Here is a 19,593-nt window from a genome sequence, read left to right as displayed (position 1 = left end):
GCATGTCACAGACCGTGAAATCAGACCTCTCCCATGAAACGTAGCTGTTGGAGGGGAGGCGTCCTAGCCGGGGGCTCCTACTGCACCGGCTCTCAAACGTTTATACTGGTGACCCCTTTCACATAGCAAGCCTCTGAGTGTGACTCCCCTTAGCAATTAAAAACGCATTTAAGTATCAGACGGGTAGCCCTGTTAGTCTGAATCTGTAAAAAGCAACAGAGGGTCCTGTGGCACCTTTAAGACTAACAGAAGTATTGGGAGCATAAGCTTTCGTGGGTAAGAACCTCACTTCTTCAGATGCAAGAAGTGAGGTTCTTACCCACGAAAGCTTATGCTCCCAATACTTCTGTTAGTCTTAAAGATGCCATAGGACCCTCTGTTGCTTTTTAGTATATTTAACACCATTATAAATGCTGGAGGCAAATCAGGGTTTGGGATGGAGGCTGACAGCTCGCGACCCCCCAAGTAATAACCTCACGACCCCCTGAGGGGTCCTGACCCCCAATTTGAGAACCCCTGTCCTACTGCCTATAAGAAAACTGATGATTCTTTCAAGGAACTGAAAGTCCTCGTGCCTTATCTACAGAGAGAGTGAAAGGGGCTTGTCTTCCAGTGATCCCAAAGTCAGACTTCATTAGGGAACACCCCTCCTGGTGGAGTCGTGCGTAGGACAACAAACGGGTTTGCTAGAGGATGAGATGCCAAATGAAAGTTGTGCCTCCCACGTTGCAGACGTGGTCCTTGTTCGACAACTGAAAAGAGCCATCCTCTAGAAACCTCAAGTGCAGACTCAGCAGGCAGGGAGAAGCTGGGGAGGATTGGTGCCGCTCCTGCTTTCGCAGACTGTCTAGGAGCTATTGCTTGGGAGGCGGGGCAAGGTGAGAATTGCCCTGGGGCATGGCCAGTGTGTTAAAGGTGACTCGCAAAGGGGGAAAATGGGTGTGAGACCCTTTTTGCTTCTTTATGAAGGATAAAGGGGGCTTGAAACACTTTTTAAAGAGAAATTATCCAGCTTGACCTCATCCCACATTCAGGTCTTCTCTGCTCTGTTTTTCTTACAAGACACTACAGACAACAAGAATTATGGCTCCACAGATACCCCAGAAGTCCTGCTTGAGGGGGTGCGGAGGGAATTTTTATTTGGACAGTTTGAAATTTCTACTTGTGTTGGATAACACCTGTTTCTTCCACAGCTTATAAACAGCTGGAAAAAAAAATCTGTTTGTTTATTTAAAATTCAGGATGCCCCAGTCCCTCAAGTAAGGGCTGAGAAAGCTCCTAGTCCATAGCTGAGGCCTCTCTAGAGTCCACCAACAGGAAAAGGGTTGACAAGCCTCTACATTCCTGATATTTCTTAGCTAAATCACTAACAGGACAATCTATAGCTTGTTAATCCCACACTTTACTGACCTTTTGTCATTATAAAGCACCAAAAGGCACAAACCAATTTTTGCCTTTGCAGGTCTCCTGTAAAGCAGCACTGTGATATTTACATAGTGTCAATAAGGAAAGAATTTCATTGTTGGTCTTGAGGGGATAATGTTTGATTTGTGTGTCTGATGATTGACTAAAATCCTTTTATTATAGAACAGTGAGTTAACTAGCCAATGGGCGTGGAGTTGTAATGTAATCCTTACATCTGTGCACCAGGGATGTGCTTTGAACTCAGAAGGGATTATTGAACAATCAGTGGATACTTTACCCTCCAATATTCTAACCGAAGTAGCAGGTGATCAGTCTAGAATAACGACTACAGTCTTACAAAGTAGCAGCCGTGTTAGTCTGTATCTGCAAAAAGAACAGGAGTACTTCTGGCACCTTAGGGTACGTCTATATTTACCCGCTGGTTCGGTGGCCAGCAATCGATCTTCTGGGATCTATTTATCGCATCTTGTCTAGACGCGATAAATCGATCCCGGAAGTGCTCGCCGTCGACGCCGGTAATCCTGCTCTGCGAGAGGAGTAGGCGGAGCCTGCCTGCCGCGTGTGGACCCGCGGTAAGTACTTTTAAGTTCGAACTAAGATACTTCAACTTCAGCTACGTTATTCCCGTAGCTGAAGTTGCGTATCTTAGTTCGAACTGGGGGCTTAGTGTGGACCAGGCCTTAGAGACTAACAAATTTATTTCAGCATAAGCTTTCATGCGCTGCAGCTCACTTCTTCAGATGCATAGAGTGGAACACACAGACAGAAGATATTTATACCTACAGAGAACATGAAAAGGTGGAAGAACACATACCAATTGTAAGAGGCCAATCAATTGAGATGAGCTATCAGTAGCAGCAGAAGAAAAAACTTTGAAGTGATAATCGAGATGACCCATAGAAGGTGTGAGGAGAATTTAACATGAGGGGAAAAAAATTCAATTAGTGTAATGACCCAACCATTCCCAGTCTCTGTTTAGGCCTAAGTTAATTGTGTCTGATTTGCATATTAATTCGAGTTCAGCAGTCTCTCTTTGGAGTCTGTTTTTGAAATTTTTTTGTTGCAAAACTGACACCTTCAAGTCTGTCACTGAGTGGTTAGAGAGGTTGAAGTGTTCCCCCACGGGTTTTTGAATGTTAGGATTCCTGATGTCCGATTTGTGTCCATTGATTCTTTTGCGTAGAGACTGTCCAGTTTGGCCAATGTACATGGCAGAGGGGCACTGCTGGCACATGATGGCATATATACAGTCTTGGGTGGATTGCAACATAAACAGCTACCACAATTCTGGATGGGAAGCCAGTCAAGATTATATGCTTTTCCTTAAGACTGTAATATTCAAGTCTTTCGGGGAAACAGCATGATTACTGCTGTTTTATAGGTATTGAGAGGTTAAAGGTATCTCTGGTCTATGTAGCTGTATAAATGTTATCTTTTGACTTAGGTGTGCTACAACTTTAAACTGCTAAGCACGCTGCCTTCTGCAGAGACAGGCAGGCACAACTGCTGACGCCTGTGACGGGAATTAAACACACAAACGTGGCTCTCTCATGGAGGCTTCACTTTTGTTCTTTCATTATCTTGTTTTCCTTAAGTGAAATAAATTCTTTGAGATTGAAAACTCAGGTTTGGCTTTCACTATATGGAAATGCAAATTCGCCCCAGGCCTGCCTTTTGCTTCAGAATCAAAGAAGGGAGAGAAACCGGGACTGTTTGCTTAGCATGTATATTGTGCTTTTCCTAGAGTTTGTTTCTAACACTCCCAGAGGCTGTAACGAGGCACAGTGGGATACCAGAGAACTAAGGGATATTTAAGCAGAACATATTTCCTAATAATGCTAAATGTCAGACTGCGGTAGAACAGCTTGCTAAGGAAAAACAGCAGAAGCCCTTTTGCTTGAGTCAGTTGCAGCTGGATTGGAGATTCACACACCCGTCCCAGGCAGGGCAATGGGCTAGATGGAGTAGTAGGCATTTCACATTCCTATCTTCATATAACTGTTTTCATTAGACCCCTTTACATTCATTTTAAAACATGTATTAAATGTTTAACTAAGCAGATGCTTTAAATGACACCATCAATACGTAATAAATAATACTTAGCTTAAAGGTTTCTAAATTTTGCCTCAATCCATCTGTAATGCACATCTCCCAAGGGACATTTAAAGACCTGTCATCAAAATGGAACTGTTTCAGTGCCCTATGACTATTTTCTAGTAGAGTCCTTAGACGTTTCCTAGCGCATGGGAGATATGACCCTTAGTTCAGCTGGAGGTGTTGGGTTTTTCTCTTTTCTTAGTCTCCACTTTGTTCTCTTGCTCCTTCATCAATTATCCCAGTCCAGTGTCTTTGGGCATCACCCTGCTTCACAATGGCCTGAGACTGAAAAGCTAATCAGAACGTTGCAGCCCTCGATCATAGGGTAAGCTGCACCCATGACTAGCTCCAGGGAAGGATGTGGATGGGTGGAGAAGAAAATTCAGCTTTCTGAGAGCTGCTCCCTGTAATAAGAACATTTTAATAGAAGTTAGAAGGATTTTGAACAATGGCGTCCAACACCTAGTCAGGAATATTATCCATCTACGTTCATAAATCAAAGGAAAATAAGAATATGCCATATAAGGCCAAGAAATAATGTCAAGGTCCATAAGTTTAGTTTAACTTTTTATTTCAGTTTGGAAACCCCATATAATGCCCCAGCAATCCTAAATAATCAGGGTTTGGTGTGTGACTGGAGGCAAGCTGCTTAAGCTCTCTGAGACTCAATTATTCCACCTGTTAAATGGGGTTACTACCATTTACGCCCCATGGGAAAGAGCTTTGGGATCACTAGATAGCCAAGCAGTAAAAGTGCAAAGCAAAGCAAGCTGAAGTTCTAAAGCAAAGATTTAACAGCTGGGAATTGTAAACCAAACATTTGCTACTACTGAGTTCCATCGTCTGCCAGGGCATTCTGATTTGTACCCCTGCCGTTTAAAGACAAAAATCCCTTGCATCATGCTTATCACTCCACCTGTAAGAACTATCAGCCTCAAGTCACACAGTGCAGTTCATCTTGTTAAACCAGCAAAACTGGCTCCCTGAGTTACATTAGCTTTTCCTAACATGAGTCTCCAAAATCTTCCATTCATCGCAGGAGGAATAGGCCCTTTGGGAGCCTGGTAGGAAGGCATGTGGGAGCGGTGTCTGAACTCCTTGATGCATTGATCAGTATGAGAGCATGTTCCAGTTCTAACTGGCTCCTTGTCCCCTCTTTGCAGGCTTGTCTGCGCTCCTGTTTCCAAGCTCAGATGTTTGAAAATTGTGGGTGTGGGCACTATCTGTTCCCTTTACCTGAAGGGGTAAATTATTGCAACAATGAAGATGATCCAGACTGGGGTAAGAACATGAAGTAACAAGGCCCCATAATGCATCAGGGAAGGGATCGGAAACGCACAGGGCTCTGTCAGGAGTATTTTAAGTAACTGAATTCAAGGCTTTGCTTGTCTGAGTTCTGCAGTGGCTCTATTTGCTAACCAGGTGGATAGCGAGGGGGGAGGCAGAGCTTTCAGCTCTGGCCTCAGAGTAAGAAATCTCAGCTTCCCTAGCAGCCAGGGGCGGCTCTAGCGTTTTTGCCGCCCCAAGCACGGCAGGCAGGCTGCCTTCGGCGGCTTGCCTGCGGGAGGTCCCCAATCCCGCGGATTCGGCGTACCCACCGCCAAATTGCCGCCGAATCCTCGGGACTGGCGGACCTCCCACAGGCAAGCCGCCGAAGGCTCCCTGACTGCCGCACTCGCAGGGACCGGCAAGGCGCCCCCCGCGGCTTGCCGCCCCAGCACACGCTTGGAGCGCTGGTGCCTGGAGCCGCCGCTGATAGCAGCTTAGTTGAAGGCTGCTCACACAGAGGTGGCCAGCTGGTAACACCCAACACGGTGTGGGATAACAGGGATTTCTACTCTCTGCTATGAAGTGAACACAAACCACCACACTGGCCTTGTTGCATTTCAGGTCTCCTAGCCCGGAAAGGTCAGCACTTCTCCATGGGTTTGTACAGAGCCCCAGATAAATTTCCCCCTTCAGTACAAGGTGGCACAGAGCAGATGTAATCCTCAGTGCCCAATTGTGTCTGCTCTGAATGTTTCCGAGTGCTGCAGTTCCCTTGGGACAGACATGCACAGAAAAGGGATTGTAGTAAAACAAGGGCATTAGTATATTCAATGAGGTTCTATTTCAAGTGACAGCCCATGCTACCTACTGGAGTGATGAAGATCTATTTTACGTAGTACAGTGCTGCATAATCAATCTGTTAAGCCCTTAATAATAATAATAGATGATGTAACTTTTTGCAGATAGCTCAGAGTTTAACTGGTTTTGATTTAATGGTTAACCAAGAACCCAGAAGGTTAAAGGGGATGCAAATTTGTGCAGCAGCAAAGTTCTCATCTGAAAGGATTATTTGCTTTTTGTTTTCACCAAACAGCATATTGCTATTCTTCACTGAGATCAAGTATAAGACACAGGCAGTTTTGTATTGACTCTTGTAAGGAAACATGCAAGTAAGTACATGAACTCTCTCTGGCAGCTCTCAAGGTGGAGGGAATCCTGCGTTTCATCGCTCCGTGAACACTGATCTTCTTAAAATCTGAAATCCTTTTTGGGGTGTTTGAAATCAAACTCAAGTTCTGGGGATTTCAGAGAAGTGAGAAATTCTGTGTATTAATGTTCGTGTGTCTTCTTTCCAGTGACACTCAGTACAAGATGACCATATCGATGGCAGACTGGCCCTCTGAAGCTTCCGAGGTAAAGCCAATTTCTAACTTTTAAAATGTAGGTTGATAATGAGATGTTCTTACCCAAGTTAACCTCAAACACGGAGGGATTCACATGTTCAGCTAGGCAACCTCCCCGTCTTTGCTAATTGACACTTGTCAGCACTCAGCAGAGAACAGCCTCTCCAGGCTGTGAAATACAAACAGGGAGGGAGAGCTTTTTCTTTAACAGAATTGGAGCCAGGAATATTGTATCTGGTTTTAAAAAGCAGAGAAGGCCTCAGTTCTTTCACCTAGGTGAAAATCAGGAATAGCTGATAGTTAGAACCATTGGTGTCAGTGAGAGGAGAATCCGGCCCTTAATTATTCATTATTTTAGATGTTAACTACAATGAGAACAATGGCCTCCTCTTTCAAATCAATACCGCACTCGCCTTTGTAGCTCACTGCGCCACGGACAGAGCTGCCCGTCCAAAACTATACAATAGGAACATGGTACAGGACTCCCAGCCGTAACGGAAGTCTACTGTGTTTGGCCATTTCACCCTAAACTTCCTGTCTAGCTGACACACCTCACTATGATCTGCATATTTCACTTCCCCAAGAACAGCTGGAAGCTGCTACAGAAGCAACATGGAACCCTCTCTCAATAGCTGAGAACAAAAAAAAAATCATCCACCTTTGTACTAGATGAAGGAGTTGTCTGACGTAGAAAAGTGTGATAGGATCTCACGGAATAGCCAGTGTGAAAATTCAACATTCCATAAATATATTCGTTAAATAAATGTTCAGGTTGCATACTTAAGCAGCCAAAGGTCAGGAAATGTCAAAAAGAAAGTTGCACACTAAGCCTGAACTCTGCCTCTTTATGTATATACGTAGATCTGCAAATCTGCAGATATCCGCTTTATATCCATGGTCTATGTTTGCAGACCGCAGATCAGATGCAGATACCAATTTTGTATCCGTGCAGGGCTCTTCATATACGTGACAAGTCTTTAATTGTATGACCACATTCTGTGTGGTCATATGTTTGTATGACCACATTCATACAAGATTTTCAATGAGATTTTAGATGGATGTAACATCCTCTAGTCTGTGCTACTTTGTGTATATTCAAGACCAAGGTCTTTTCTCGTTTATAGAGACCTTTGATCAATGTAAGCCTTATAGTATTTAAAAGGCCATCTCTCGCTCTCAGCTGTCCTCAGATTCCCACAACTTCATTAGTCATGGCTGACTTTACAGGGAGTTTTAAATGTGAGCAGGATTTAGCAGGGTTCCAGCAGGTTTCTGAGAGCAGCAGAAGATAATGGAAGAAGTGGTGTCACCTCCTGTGGTACAACCCAGCTTCTGTTTATCTAAGAACAGGTTAGAACAATTATTCAAACCTGAGAGAATGACTCAGGGACTCATTCCATAGCTGGTAAATGCTTCTGCAGAACCGACACTTGCCTTGGTGTCATCACTGGGAAAAGCCGCTCACTCTGTCTCAGCACAGTACAGAGTCGACATTGCAACAACGAACAGCGCTCCGGGCAACCAGGGAATTACCTGGAGACTAAAAAAAAGCAGGAGCTAGACTGACAGCAGATCTACTAGAGCTGTGAAGATCGTATTTGTTGAATACGTTATTCAACACTTTCCCCCATTTTTCTAGGTAGAACATCTGGGTAATAAAAGTGATTATTCAGAACAGACACAGGTTCTATGATATCTTTCTAATCAGACATGGGAATAGTATTTCTATTTACCCAGCCGGACTCTTCAGAACACCCTTGGCTCCTGTTCTCGGATTTTGCTGACTTCCAGCATACTTAAAGATTCTCCTGTTGTTTCTCCTTCCCTACTGTACTTGGGCTTTATTTTCTCTTTAAATGCTCTTCTCCAACACTGATGCCGATTATCCTCCATGCATTTTTAGAGCTCTAGTTTTATTTGCAGTTAACTTGTCTCTCATCCCCACTGGGTATAAAGTTTTAGGTTGAGGTTTCTGTGAAGGGATATGCTTCTCCTGGCCTAAGTCCCCCATCTGTTCAAACTCTAGACAGTTCTCATCTATTGCCGCTCCCTATCCCATAATAGGCAACCCACTTCATCAAACTGGCCCTTTGGAAGGTTTCATTTACTTGAGTTCAGACCCCAAATCCTTCCAATGATGGAAATTTGTCTCTGCTTCCAGTCTGATCCCATTTTCCCAAACTCTCCCTAAGTCACCTCACCACATTTTCTCATCATCAGTTGAAAACAGTGAAGCTAAAATATCTGGGCCTGTAACATGGACTGATAGAAAATTGGAATCTCTGCAAAATTACTCCTCTTACCATTTCAGCCGGAATTTTCCTGTTGATTTGCTTCTCTGGGCCTTGGTTCTATGGGCTGGAGGAAAGTCACCTGTCTGCAATTCCTATTGGCTGAATCACAAATTCCTTTATGTAGTGTAACATCAATGGTTATTTAGCATGGGCGGGTGCCAGAGGTTCCAGCTTTCTGTGTAAAATTTGTGGACCTTGTAGGCGGTATTTTACCTCCCCCAGAGCACATGCGGCTCAGAGAGAACATTTCCCTTTTCAGTTATGAATCAATTTTCATTTCCTAGGACTGGATTTTCCATATTTTGTCCTATGAAAGAGATCTGTCAACAAATGTGACTCTGGACAGGTGAGTAAAAACAGATCTGAGAGAGAATAGTCTGGGCGCCTATTGCCATTAGGTTAGCTCAGACCTTGACAATCAACCCAAGCACGTGGGAGGAGAGCAGATTCTCGGACATGGTGCTTGCCTGGCCATGTAGGCAGACAGTCCCAAAAGCAGCGCATGCAGATACTGTACTCGCCATAGCTACAAACTAGGCAAGTCAAAAACCTGCAACCAGAGTTTAAGCTAAAAAGCATATTGAACACAGCAGGGTCTTGTCAGCTCCAAAGAAGTTTTAACAGAGACCAGGGCTAAAATGCCCCAGGTTTCCAATGTTCAGCACCTGTATGTGCATTGGAGTATGTGTACATACACACACACACACACACACACACACACGCCCACCCTCTGAAGGAGCCAACCCAGTCTACCAGGTTGGATGGAGATGGCCGATACGATTTAATAATCTGAACTGAGGCCTTGGACAAGTGGGAAATCTGCACTCGGCCTTTGAGGTGCAGAAATAATCTGACTCCAAACCCAAACTGTAGCTTTGTCTGGAAAATTTCTGACTTTTTTGCATCTGCTTGCACAGGTGCGTGTAACATGCAGCAAACAAGTCATGCGAAAGCTCAGATTGGCCATAAAGGCTGAGCCCAGAACACAGTGCTAGAGGTGGGCTTAAAAAAAAAAAAATCAGATGGAAACAGGTCACACTGAAACCAATCGGTGTGAACATTAAGCTCCCTGACACAGGACTGACATTGGTATCACAGTAGCAGTGTCTCTTACGTATCAAGCCATAAAGCCAGGTGAACTAGACCTCACTGCAGTTAGTTCTAGCCTAGCAGAAAGGCACAAGGAAACTAGTTTGAAGTCTGTGCTCAGGAACAGTCACTTCTCCTCACGCAGAAAACCAACACCTTGGATTTCATAGCCAAGCCAGGCTACTCTGGCCTCACCGGTTTACCTGTGTGTCGTGCACATGCGGTGCTGACCCATGGAGTTCAATGTGCCGGACATTTGTCAGTTGTGGTCCATTGTTGCTCCTAGTGCAGCGTTTCTCAAATGCAGCCACCGTGGCTGTCTGCAGCAACCAGCGGCTTTTCTTGTGGCCGCAGCCTCCTGAATGTGATGGGGGGGAGAGGGCAAAGTAGAGCCCCCTCCCCCTCCCTGTTGCTCCTGGATGCACCGCCCTGATGTTGGTTACTGTGGCTGCCAGCCGGGGTTTGGGCCCTGCCCCGCTCTGGAGTCACCTGGGCACAGTGCTGGAGGAGCAGGCAGCTGATGAGTTCCCCACCTTCCCGGAGGGGCGGGGCGGGGGCTCCGGCTTTGGGCTCCAGCCCTGGGGTAGCGGGGTAGCAAGTACTCCAGCCCTGGGGTACCAAGCTCCGGGGCTCTGGCCACATGGCTTCAGGCTCTGTCCCGGCTTAAGGCTCCAGCCCCCCAGTGCCTCCCCCAGCCCTCCATCTAGGACTTAATTTGTCCCCAGGCTTGCTAGAGCTGATTAAATCTGCTGTGTAAAAGTGATACTTGTATGTTTGTTAATATCACTTTTCACAGCAGACGAACTAGCTAACAATAAATAAATTACAATGATTTGGCCGTGTCTATGTGCACATTTATTTGGTTTCCTATAGCTAATTAAGTATCTTAGAAAAAATGTGAGAGCAGCCACCAGCAAGAGTTGGTGGCCACACTCTGAGGCCACCAAAACATTTGTCCCGAGAATCCCTGTCCTAGTGGTAGCAGTTGCATTCCTTGTTTATATAGAATTCCAGCTCCAATTCCTAAGCAGTGTAAAGGATCCGAACTAACAATGTTAAATAGAGAAACTGGTTCCATATTCCCGTCCAGTCTGCATAATGCAGAGGATGTTGCTATGTCCAGATTACAATGGACACGAAATCATGCCATTGTGCAGAATGAGACCATGTGATTAGGTTCTGAGGGAGAAGTGAACTAGAGGCAACCGCCTGGAGCAGACCTGTGACCCTGACTCTTCCCCTGGGGAGTCCCAGTATTAGGTGCTGTTAGCCTGGGGTTATTTGCAGACTTCGGTGTTTTAAACTGAGGCAGGACAAGGAGGTTCTCGCAACTGAAGTCCATTTGCCCAAGGGATGAATACAGATAAAGCTGCAGGTTCTGTGCTGAATTAGAGAATGAATGTGAGGCTGGCTGGCCATAAAAGGTCTGGCAAAAATGGATGGAAGTAGCACAATAATAATGCTTGGCGGAGCATGAAAGTAAAACCAGCTAGCTACCAGGAGGTTTGGTGATGTGCGAGAGACCATGTTCTGTGGCAAACAGCAGAGGAACATTAACAAGGCCTTCACGGGAGTTACCCTAACCCTACAATAATGTTACGGTCATAAAATAGATTTAAGAGACTGAGGCAGAAGTGAACAGGAAGTGCCACCATGACAGAGACTTGGCAGAAACGAGTAAGTAAAAGTGATGGCCAAAATTGGCAATTCTAGAAGTGGCGAGAGCCCACGTTGGCTTCAGTGGGAGAGGGGCTGCTTGGCCTCTCTGAAAAGCCGGCTCCGATGCAGGTGCTTGAATATGGATTTAGAAGCCTAACTTTACCACGTCTCTTTTAAAATGGTGGCAAATGGCTACAAAACTAAGCTCCGGCACTTTCCTCAGGAATAGCTCTAAAAACCACCAGAAAATGCCCACCCAGGCAAAACCAAACGCCTCCCTAGCACACAGTTTATGCCCATCCCTTGGCTGCCTCCAGAACAGACCTCAGGGGTTATTCAGATGCGGCAGTCAGAGGAAAGGTTGCTAATCAGCTCCCAGAAATTTGCTCCTGGCAAGTTCCCCCAGGAGTCTCCAAGCACTTCCAATACAGTCATTAGGCAGCTCTGTTCTTAACGCACCTTTGACCCCTTAAGGGATTCAGTTTATAAGGTGCCTGAGAACAAGATCTCTCCCCCAGCAACCAGGCTCACCATTTCTACCTCCTCTATTTGCCAGACTGTGTTTAACAGAAAGAATATTATAACTGTCACCCCTAGCGCTGCCTTGAGAAGCTTGATCCCAAATGCAAGCCCAGCCCCTCCCAGGGAGCACCAGAGTCCAGCTTACACTTGAGTAAATGCACAGGGCTAGAATTTAGTCTGAATTAATTCTTGTGTCCTACAGAAATGGGATCATCAAGCTAAATATTTACTTCCAAGAGTATAACTACAGAACCATCTCGGAATCTGCGGCTACAACCGTAAGTGCAGTATCAGGCTCCTGCTTCTAACACACGTGCCAGAGCATATTTCCGTAGCCTTTTCCAGAAGCCAAATACCTGCAGAGTTCCCACTGCAATGACTCTGCCAATCTCAGTCTCTGAGCAGCGTCCATGCAGTATTTAGAGGTGTCCCGGTCACCTGGACTGAGTGGTAAATGCACCTGCTGTGCTGCTCCATGGGACTGAACTCCTTCTCTTGATCAGCACCACTCTCTACAGGCTGGTTCACAATCCCTTCTTCAGTCCTGGCGCTGACCCACCTCCTCTTCTATCCTTGGTTGGGGCGGGGGAAAGCGATGGTTAGGAGCACAGTGAAATCTCCTTTGGGGTGAACAGCTCCCCTCACACGCCTCTGTGCCTGCAACATGAGGGCCTGAGCTAAATGTTGCAGGTGTGATTTAGGTGTGGATAGTCACCTAGTTAAATGTAACCCCCCCGAGTACACAGCTGCCCAGTTGCTCCTGGGGCTGACAGTAGGCGGGTCCTGACCTCATTTTCCTATTTCAGATTGTGTGGCTCCTGTCAAACTTGGGAGGCCAGTTTGGGTTCTGGATGGGGGGCTCGGTGCTGTGCCTCATTGAATTTGGAGAAATCATCATTGACTTTCTGTGGATCACCATAATTAACATCATCAGCTGGTGCAAAGGCCTGAAGCAGAAACGAGCCCGGGCCCAGTACCCAGACACACCTCCGACAGTGTCAGAGCTGGTGGAGGCTCACACCAATCTTGGGTTCCAACATGAGGACACCAACATCACCCCCTGTGATGAAGTTCCTCCCCCTGGAGCACTCCCACCCGAGCCAGGCACCCCACCACCCAACTACGACTCCCTGCGGGTAGACCCACGGGCTGGCATTGACTCGGACAGCGATGCAGAGGCCAGTTAAGAAGCACAGAATATTGCACTGCACTTGGCCACCTGACCCTTGTAATTGACTCGGCACTGTGCTTTGTTCGTTAGGAGAGCGGCAGGGGCTAAAAAGGCCACAAAGCTCATTTAAAAGAAATTCCACCGATAAAGCATGGGGGGGGGGGGCAGGCATTGACTTTACTGTATAACGTGTGCGTAATTCAATACTGCAATCTATTCCAGTCTAAGACATACTACGGATTTTTTTCAGCAAGTTCCTCCCCCACGCACACTTGTATCTAGAAAGTGCTTCTTTGCATGCTGTTTCTGTGATCAGTAGCTTCTCATGGAATGACGGTGATAAACGAATCGTACTACTAGGTATACAAGTACGATACCAGAATAAAAGGCTGTTGCAATGACAACGGGAAATTTATTACATGGGAGGAAAGTCACAAAGGAAAGACTGAGGGTGGCTTGCAGTAGAAAGAGACTGGGACATCCATGGCATGAGAAGCTGATAGGGGCTTTGCTGTATGGGGTAGTACAGACTAGAGCCTGTTCTACACACATCAGTTTCTGTACAGCTAGCCTGCAAGTAACAGAACTGAAGTGACCCACCCTTTTTCATCTTTTTCTAAGGTCTTCTCCACTCTCAATATTTCTGCCTCCAAATAACCAGCAGTATAAACAGGGACCTGCTCCACACACAAGTGGTGTTGGCTGCTTGCTGGAGCCCTTATGCTTTTTGTTTGTGTTCCTGTGCTCACTGCTCTGATTTTTAGTAATTAGTTTCCTGCAGATGGGCACATTTGTTAATATATGTTAGAGGTAAACAGTTTAGATTCCAATAAAGATACAAGCACGCCTACCCTGGGTGGAGTGGCAGGTCACCTAACAGTATCATTCTTGGCAAAAAGCACCAGCTCTCATTGCTGAGTTTCCTGGTGGCAGAGCAGGTGACGCTTAGTGCTTATAAAAAGAGACGCTGCTAGTACAGGATAGGACTAGGTCCGGTGCAGATTTAGGTCAAGCTTCCCTAGGCAGCCAGTTCTGCTACTGCAACAGCACTAGCCCTGCGATTCCATTTTGCAGACTGCCTTAGGGAGCGGGGTTGCAGTGATCTAGTCAGATCTCCATAGGGCACTTGGCAGGTGAGCCTAGGACCTTGCTCTTATGGCTGATATGAACCACATCTTGGCGAGGAGGGAGCAGCTCCATGCCACGGCTGCTGTCCCACTGCCTCTCAACCGCGCTGCAGATCTAGTAGCTTTCAGAACTTCAGGAAGAAACAAGATTGTGTGGTCAAGTCCTGAGAGTCCTGGGGATTATCCCCAGCTGCACAGTTCGCGGCTGCGTGGCCACGGGTGAGTTATCTCCCAGCCCCCTACCTGTAAAATGGGGCTAATACAGTCTCACCTATCAGAGGGGTGGTGAGGCTTTATGTTGAAATCCACAGCTCAAAACTGCTATCAAAGTGCAGTGCTATGAATTAGACACAAAATTCTCAAGTCCCAGGCTAGCTGGAGACTCTCCATTCCTCCTTCACACAGCCACAGAAGTGATCGTCCTCACACACAGCAGCACAACTGACGTAACAACATTCTAGCAAGACACACCCTAACAATCACAATCGATGACTAGCGCAGCAGGCCCTGGTGGCTGCAGTGCCCAGCACAGTTGTGGGCCTCGTCTTACACCCAGGGCTTTGCACTAGAATTTTATTGTAAGAAGTCCTTGGTTTGGAATTCTGAATACTTCCAGTCATGTTCAAAGTACGAAGCCTTGCGCGCTCTGCTGATCGATCCATACCGCTAATACACACAATGATAAGGAGCTGCAGTCTGCACAGGCCTGTCTCCTTCTCCCATTCACATTAACCATCTTGGATAAAATATTCGGCCATAGGCACCACATTGTAAACCAGGACAGACAAGTCCCCAAGACCACTGAATGTCTGCCATTCTGCCCCAGGCAGGGGGAGCCCCAGGACAGCTTTGTCATAAGCTCCTGAGAGCATACATTGAATTGGTTTTCCTTTCGATATGAAACAGGATTTAGTGGGAATTATTGTAAATGGGACAAAGTTAGGGATAAGTGACATTCTCTAAAGCCCCAAACCTGCCATGAGCGCCAGCTGGGCAGACCCGTCCCCATGCACAGCCCAGGGGCTCAGAGCAAGCATCACCCCCCTCAGAACTGATTACAGGATGGGATTCTAAGAAAAGCGAATGGCTTTCTTCCCACAGCTGGGAAACGGCTCTCTTACCCTTAGTGTTTCCTCGATGGAGCCACTTGCAGTCTACATTTTAAAAAGTTTCTGCCAGTTGGAAAGTTTTATTTCCTGCACCTACAATGGGGAACATGGGTAAAAACCAACAACAGTTTTCAAATAAGTAGAAACTTTCTGCGTGCGCTCACAGAGAGGAAGAATATAACAAGTAACAACTCAACACAGCCCAGAACATTGAGGACACCTTTTTCCTCCTTAAGACAGACCAGCCCTGAATTTGATTAATTTACATTATAATTTTGGGCAGATTTCTAGTTTCAAAATCAATGACACCAAAGGCCTTTTCCTGTATTCATAACCTCAATTTGTTAAATACTTGAGAATTCACATTACAGACCAAATCTCTATTACATCCCTCTCTTAAACCATTACTAGAGGAGAGCTGGATAGATGGAAATCTCTAATTTCACAGACTGCAGGGATAAATTGACTAAAAATGAATGAATGGGAGCTACTCTATCATCCTTTCCTGATCTTACCAATTATAGTGCCCTGAATCCTTTCCCTCCTTTTGTTAAAGACAGTTATCTAAATTAGCTACACAATGTGTTTGTTTAAGCAAATGCCCTAAAATCTGCAGAGATTATCTATAGCAAACAAAGCAACATCATGATCTAGGTTCTTAAGAATTTTAATATCTTTTTTCCTACATAAATGAACATTTACTACAGTCCCCAGCATCACAGAAGTGAAACCGAATTCCCTTATTCTAGCAACCATTAATTTGATGTGTTCTGTTTACGCCAAAGGAAGCTTTTATTTAAGAGAACAACCCTTATACCTCCCATTCATTAAATATATGGAAAAAACAGTCTCTCGGTTATCCTTCCGCATTCCCACCCTTTCCGTCTATACTAGGAATACTTATGGTTTTGACATCTTCAAATCATTGTAATTATTGGTGAAAGACTGTTTCTTGGGCTCCTGAGGAGGAGGCTGGGCGAGTTTGGCAGATGTTACCGGCCGTCCCTTATATTGTGTTTTCATTTATGGGCTAGAGGCTGATCCGATACTCTGCGCACTAGAGCGATTTCTACAAATACAAAGAAACAAAGAAATAACCAGTGCCACATATTACCAGCAGATTTGCAAATGATACAAAACCTGCACGTTGCCACTAATGCCACCTAATCAATATTTTAATCTCATTCAAAACACTGGACGCTCACTCAGGGAGACAGTGTTCATTGTCAGGTCTAGGAAAAAGGGGCAGGATCTAAGATGTATCCATTATAATCTTCCAACTGTGCTAAAACCAGGAGATTACTACATAATCTAGTTGAGTCTAATTTTCCAAATACTGGTCTAGCATTCCTGCAACTTCTATTTGCATATCTCATCTAATCACTACATACTTTAAATAATCAGCATTTCAAAAGGAAGCTTATGTCAGTAAATGGAGCCATTCTGTCAAACTTTTGGCATTTTTGCTTTCCATACACAAGGGGAACAGCACAGCTGCCTACCACACTTGACTGAGTAAAGGGCTGAGCCTGCACCTCACTTCCAAGGATCAGATTCCTTATTGTGTGTGAACACTTCCTGCTGAGCTACGTCAGCACCCGACAGGACCGTACCCCAGAACTCGCACCATGCCGGGATGAGCTCACAGCAGTCAGTGAGGGAACACACTCAAGAGGGGTTGAGGCACTTTAGGTCCCCAGGATCTGCAACAGATGCTTTTAGGGTTAATAAAAGGGGAGTCTGCTGTCCTGTGCAATAAACAGACACACTTATGAACCAGCTTCTCACTTAAGTTCTGTTGCTGTTTCCAGTTCACGTGCTTCTTATTCACCAGTTTGTTAGGGTCTGTGGAAGACAGAATCTAACAGCAGATGGAGACCAGCCTATTCCAGACAGCCAATTATGTTATCTACGCAGGTGGTGTTGTAAGGAAGAGATCGCCTAGCCCTGGGTACATCGAGAGCAAAGCCATGAGCAAGCAAGTAAAAATAACCAGAATTGGTGACAGGGCAGATGAAATGCAGTTAGGAAACCTGCTCAGGACAGCAAGATCCAGTTCTTACAAGAGCCGTCCTAACCCTTTACTGTTCAACTCCTCGCTCCCCTCCTACCCAATAAATGGGTTACTTCCTTCCTTAGCCAGAGGATGACTCTATATTGCAGCCGCCTTCACAAAGAGTTTCCCTAAAGCCTGAGAGTGCTTCACTCTGCAACCCATGTGGCCATTGCATGAGAACTGGGTAAGTGAACAAACCTCTGGTTCTGGGCCAGTGCGTTCTAGCACATTTGTAGTAACACGTAGCAGCTTCTCCGCCACAGCTCTGTGCAGCAGTGGGCACGCATTGCTCTCCTCATTTTATAGACGAGTTAGTCTAGTCACAGAGAAGTGATTTGCTTAAGGCACCGAGCAAGACACCAGGGAGCTGAGAATAAACCCAGGTCTCCCGATTCCAACTCTGGGGTCCAAGCCACTGGACAATGCCATCTCAATCATTTGTAACAGCTCCTATTTCATAGGAGCACGAGAGCTGTTCCAGCCCAGAGCCAGGGTGGATTTAGAAGCATGTGGCGAAATCTCGTTTGGCCCCACAATTGGCCCAAGCCCATGCCTGATCCCACAGCAAGGCAGAGTGCGTAACCCTGGGAGGCCAGCTGCAGAGAGAGGAGACGAGTCTGTTCCAAATCCAGCCCTCACCAAAACAGTTGATGAATCAGGTCCCCTCCAATATAGCATCGCCAGTTCAGGGATCAGCAGCCTTTGGCACGTGGCCTGGCAGGGGAAGCCCCTGGCGGGCTGGGCCGGTTTGTTTACCTGCCGCATCCGCAGGTTTGGCCGATCGCGGCTCCCACTGGCTGCGGTTCACTGCTCCAGGCCAATGGGGGCTGCGGGAAGCCGCAGCCAGCCCATCCCTCGGCCCACGCCACTTCCCGCAGCCCCCATTGGCCTGGAGCGGCGAACCACAGCCAGCGGGAGCCACCTCAGCCGAACCTGCAGACACGGCAGGTAAACAAATCAGCCAGGCCCGCCAGGTGGCTTATCCTGGCGGCCCGTGGGCCAAAAGTTTCCGATCCCTGGACTAGCTCAATAAGGCTTGGCCCAGAAGGGGGCCTCTGGGCACTACAACAGAAATACCAAAAGAAAATCATCGAATCCTAGAATCTCAGGGTTGGAAGGGACCTCAGGAGGTCATCTAGTCCCACCTCCTGCTCAAAGCAGGATCAACCCCCAGACAGTGCAAAAATGCACCATCATGTCTAAGATCCTGCCTAGGAGTAAACATCTGCCATGTTCTCAGACCTTTATTCCTAGCTGGGTGCCTGCAAGGGTTATTCACTCTGCGAACTGCAACAGCTACAGCCTGGAAACAAAAAGCAAAAAGTTGCCACTAGACTCCTCACTTTTGAGCTACAAAGCAGAGAAAAGATGGGAGAGGCTCAAATCGTGAGACAGACAGCCCCTCGCACGGTAAATTGGAACAGCGTGTTCTCTGGCAGCAGGTGGAAAGTTTACTATTCTCGGCAATGCTGGTTTATAGAGGGTGTTTGACAAACTAATAAAATGAAAAATGTGCCTTAGGTACTTGAGTCAGGGTGTTTACTTACTTATTTCTCCCAAAGGGATCAATAAGAACGCAGAACAGGTAGGTTTGGCTGCCCCTTGCTAATGGGGTGTTCTGTTGGCTCAGCAAGCAGAAGAGTCTGGGCCCCATGGAAGGATACAAGCTAACCAGACAGTCACATACTGCCAGCAGCTCAATGGCCGCAGAGGTTAGAACAAAACTTTGCACATCGCTGCTCTTGGGCAGGCTACAAAGAACAACCGAGTTCAAAGCTCACCAGAGACTGGAGATTCTCCAGTGTGCTCCACAAACAGCTTCTTTGTTCCAGCTGAAAGGAGAGGCTGCACCATAAGACAAGTCTCATACGCATGCCTGCTGCCCAATTCCTACTGTACAGGGAGAGCTGCTCAAGTCAACTTCACTCTTATGCAGATGTTGCCAATCAGCAAGACCGTGGGCCATTGACAACATATAGGCCCAGCAGCAAGTATGCTTTGAGGCCTTACCCGGTCGATGGACCTTAAGCAAATAACGAAGGGCCAATCTGCCTGAGGAGAACCTCAAAGTATGAGATTGAGAGGGCAGGAGATAGGGTCCCCAAGGTTTGCAACACTAGAATTCCCTCCTCGCTATACACCAAAGCACTTCACCACTTGCTTTGTGCCTTGCACTGCTGCGGGAGCATAAGGTTTTGTTTCTGCTCTGTGACACCCCTGAATTTGTTGCCTTGTTACTTCAACTGATGGGGTATTTTTGTTGAGGTGCTCAGACAGTGAGCTCCGGGTGTATAAATTACATTATTAGAGTCTCAGGAGCTGGGGGCTGCTGGAACAGCACTTCTGACCTAGCACACCCTTCCCTGTGCAAC

At 46.4% G+C, this 19,593-nt stretch overlaps 1 protein-coding gene across 3 annotated transcripts in view; it reads left to right on the top strand.

Annotated features, from left to right (window-relative positions):
- SCNN1B (sodium channel epithelial 1 subunit beta) overlaps positions 1 to 13,333 on the top strand; it is a 34,087-nt gene extending 20,754 nt beyond the window's left edge. For all 3 annotated transcript variants that reach the window (XM_054042734.1, XM_054042733.1, XM_054042732.1), the window contains 6 exons: positions 4,686 to 4,803; positions 5,885 to 5,960; positions 6,147 to 6,204; positions 8,773 to 8,834; positions 11,961 to 12,036; positions 12,565 to 13,333. In XM_054042734.1, the coding sequence (XP_053898709.1) occupies positions 4,686 to 4,803; positions 5,885 to 5,960; positions 6,147 to 6,204; positions 8,773 to 8,834; positions 11,961 to 12,036; positions 12,565 to 12,945 (771 nt within the window). In that variant the 3' untranslated portion in view covers positions 12,946 to 13,333. The remainder of the gene's footprint in view (positions 1 to 4,685; positions 4,804 to 5,884; positions 5,961 to 6,146; positions 6,205 to 8,772; positions 8,835 to 11,960; positions 12,037 to 12,564) is intronic.
- The last annotated feature ends 6,260 nt before the right edge of the window (positions 13,334 to 19,593 follow it).

This window comes from Malaclemys terrapin, chromosome 10 (genome assembly GCF_027887155.1).
Source record: "Malaclemys terrapin pileata isolate rMalTer1 chromosome 10, rMalTer1.hap1, whole genome shotgun sequence".
NCBI classification, from domain to species: Eukaryota; Metazoa; Chordata; order Testudines; family Emydidae; genus Malaclemys; species Malaclemys terrapin.
The sequence above is the reverse complement of the archived record's forward strand: the minus strand, read 5'-3'. Positions and strand labels throughout refer to the sequence as shown.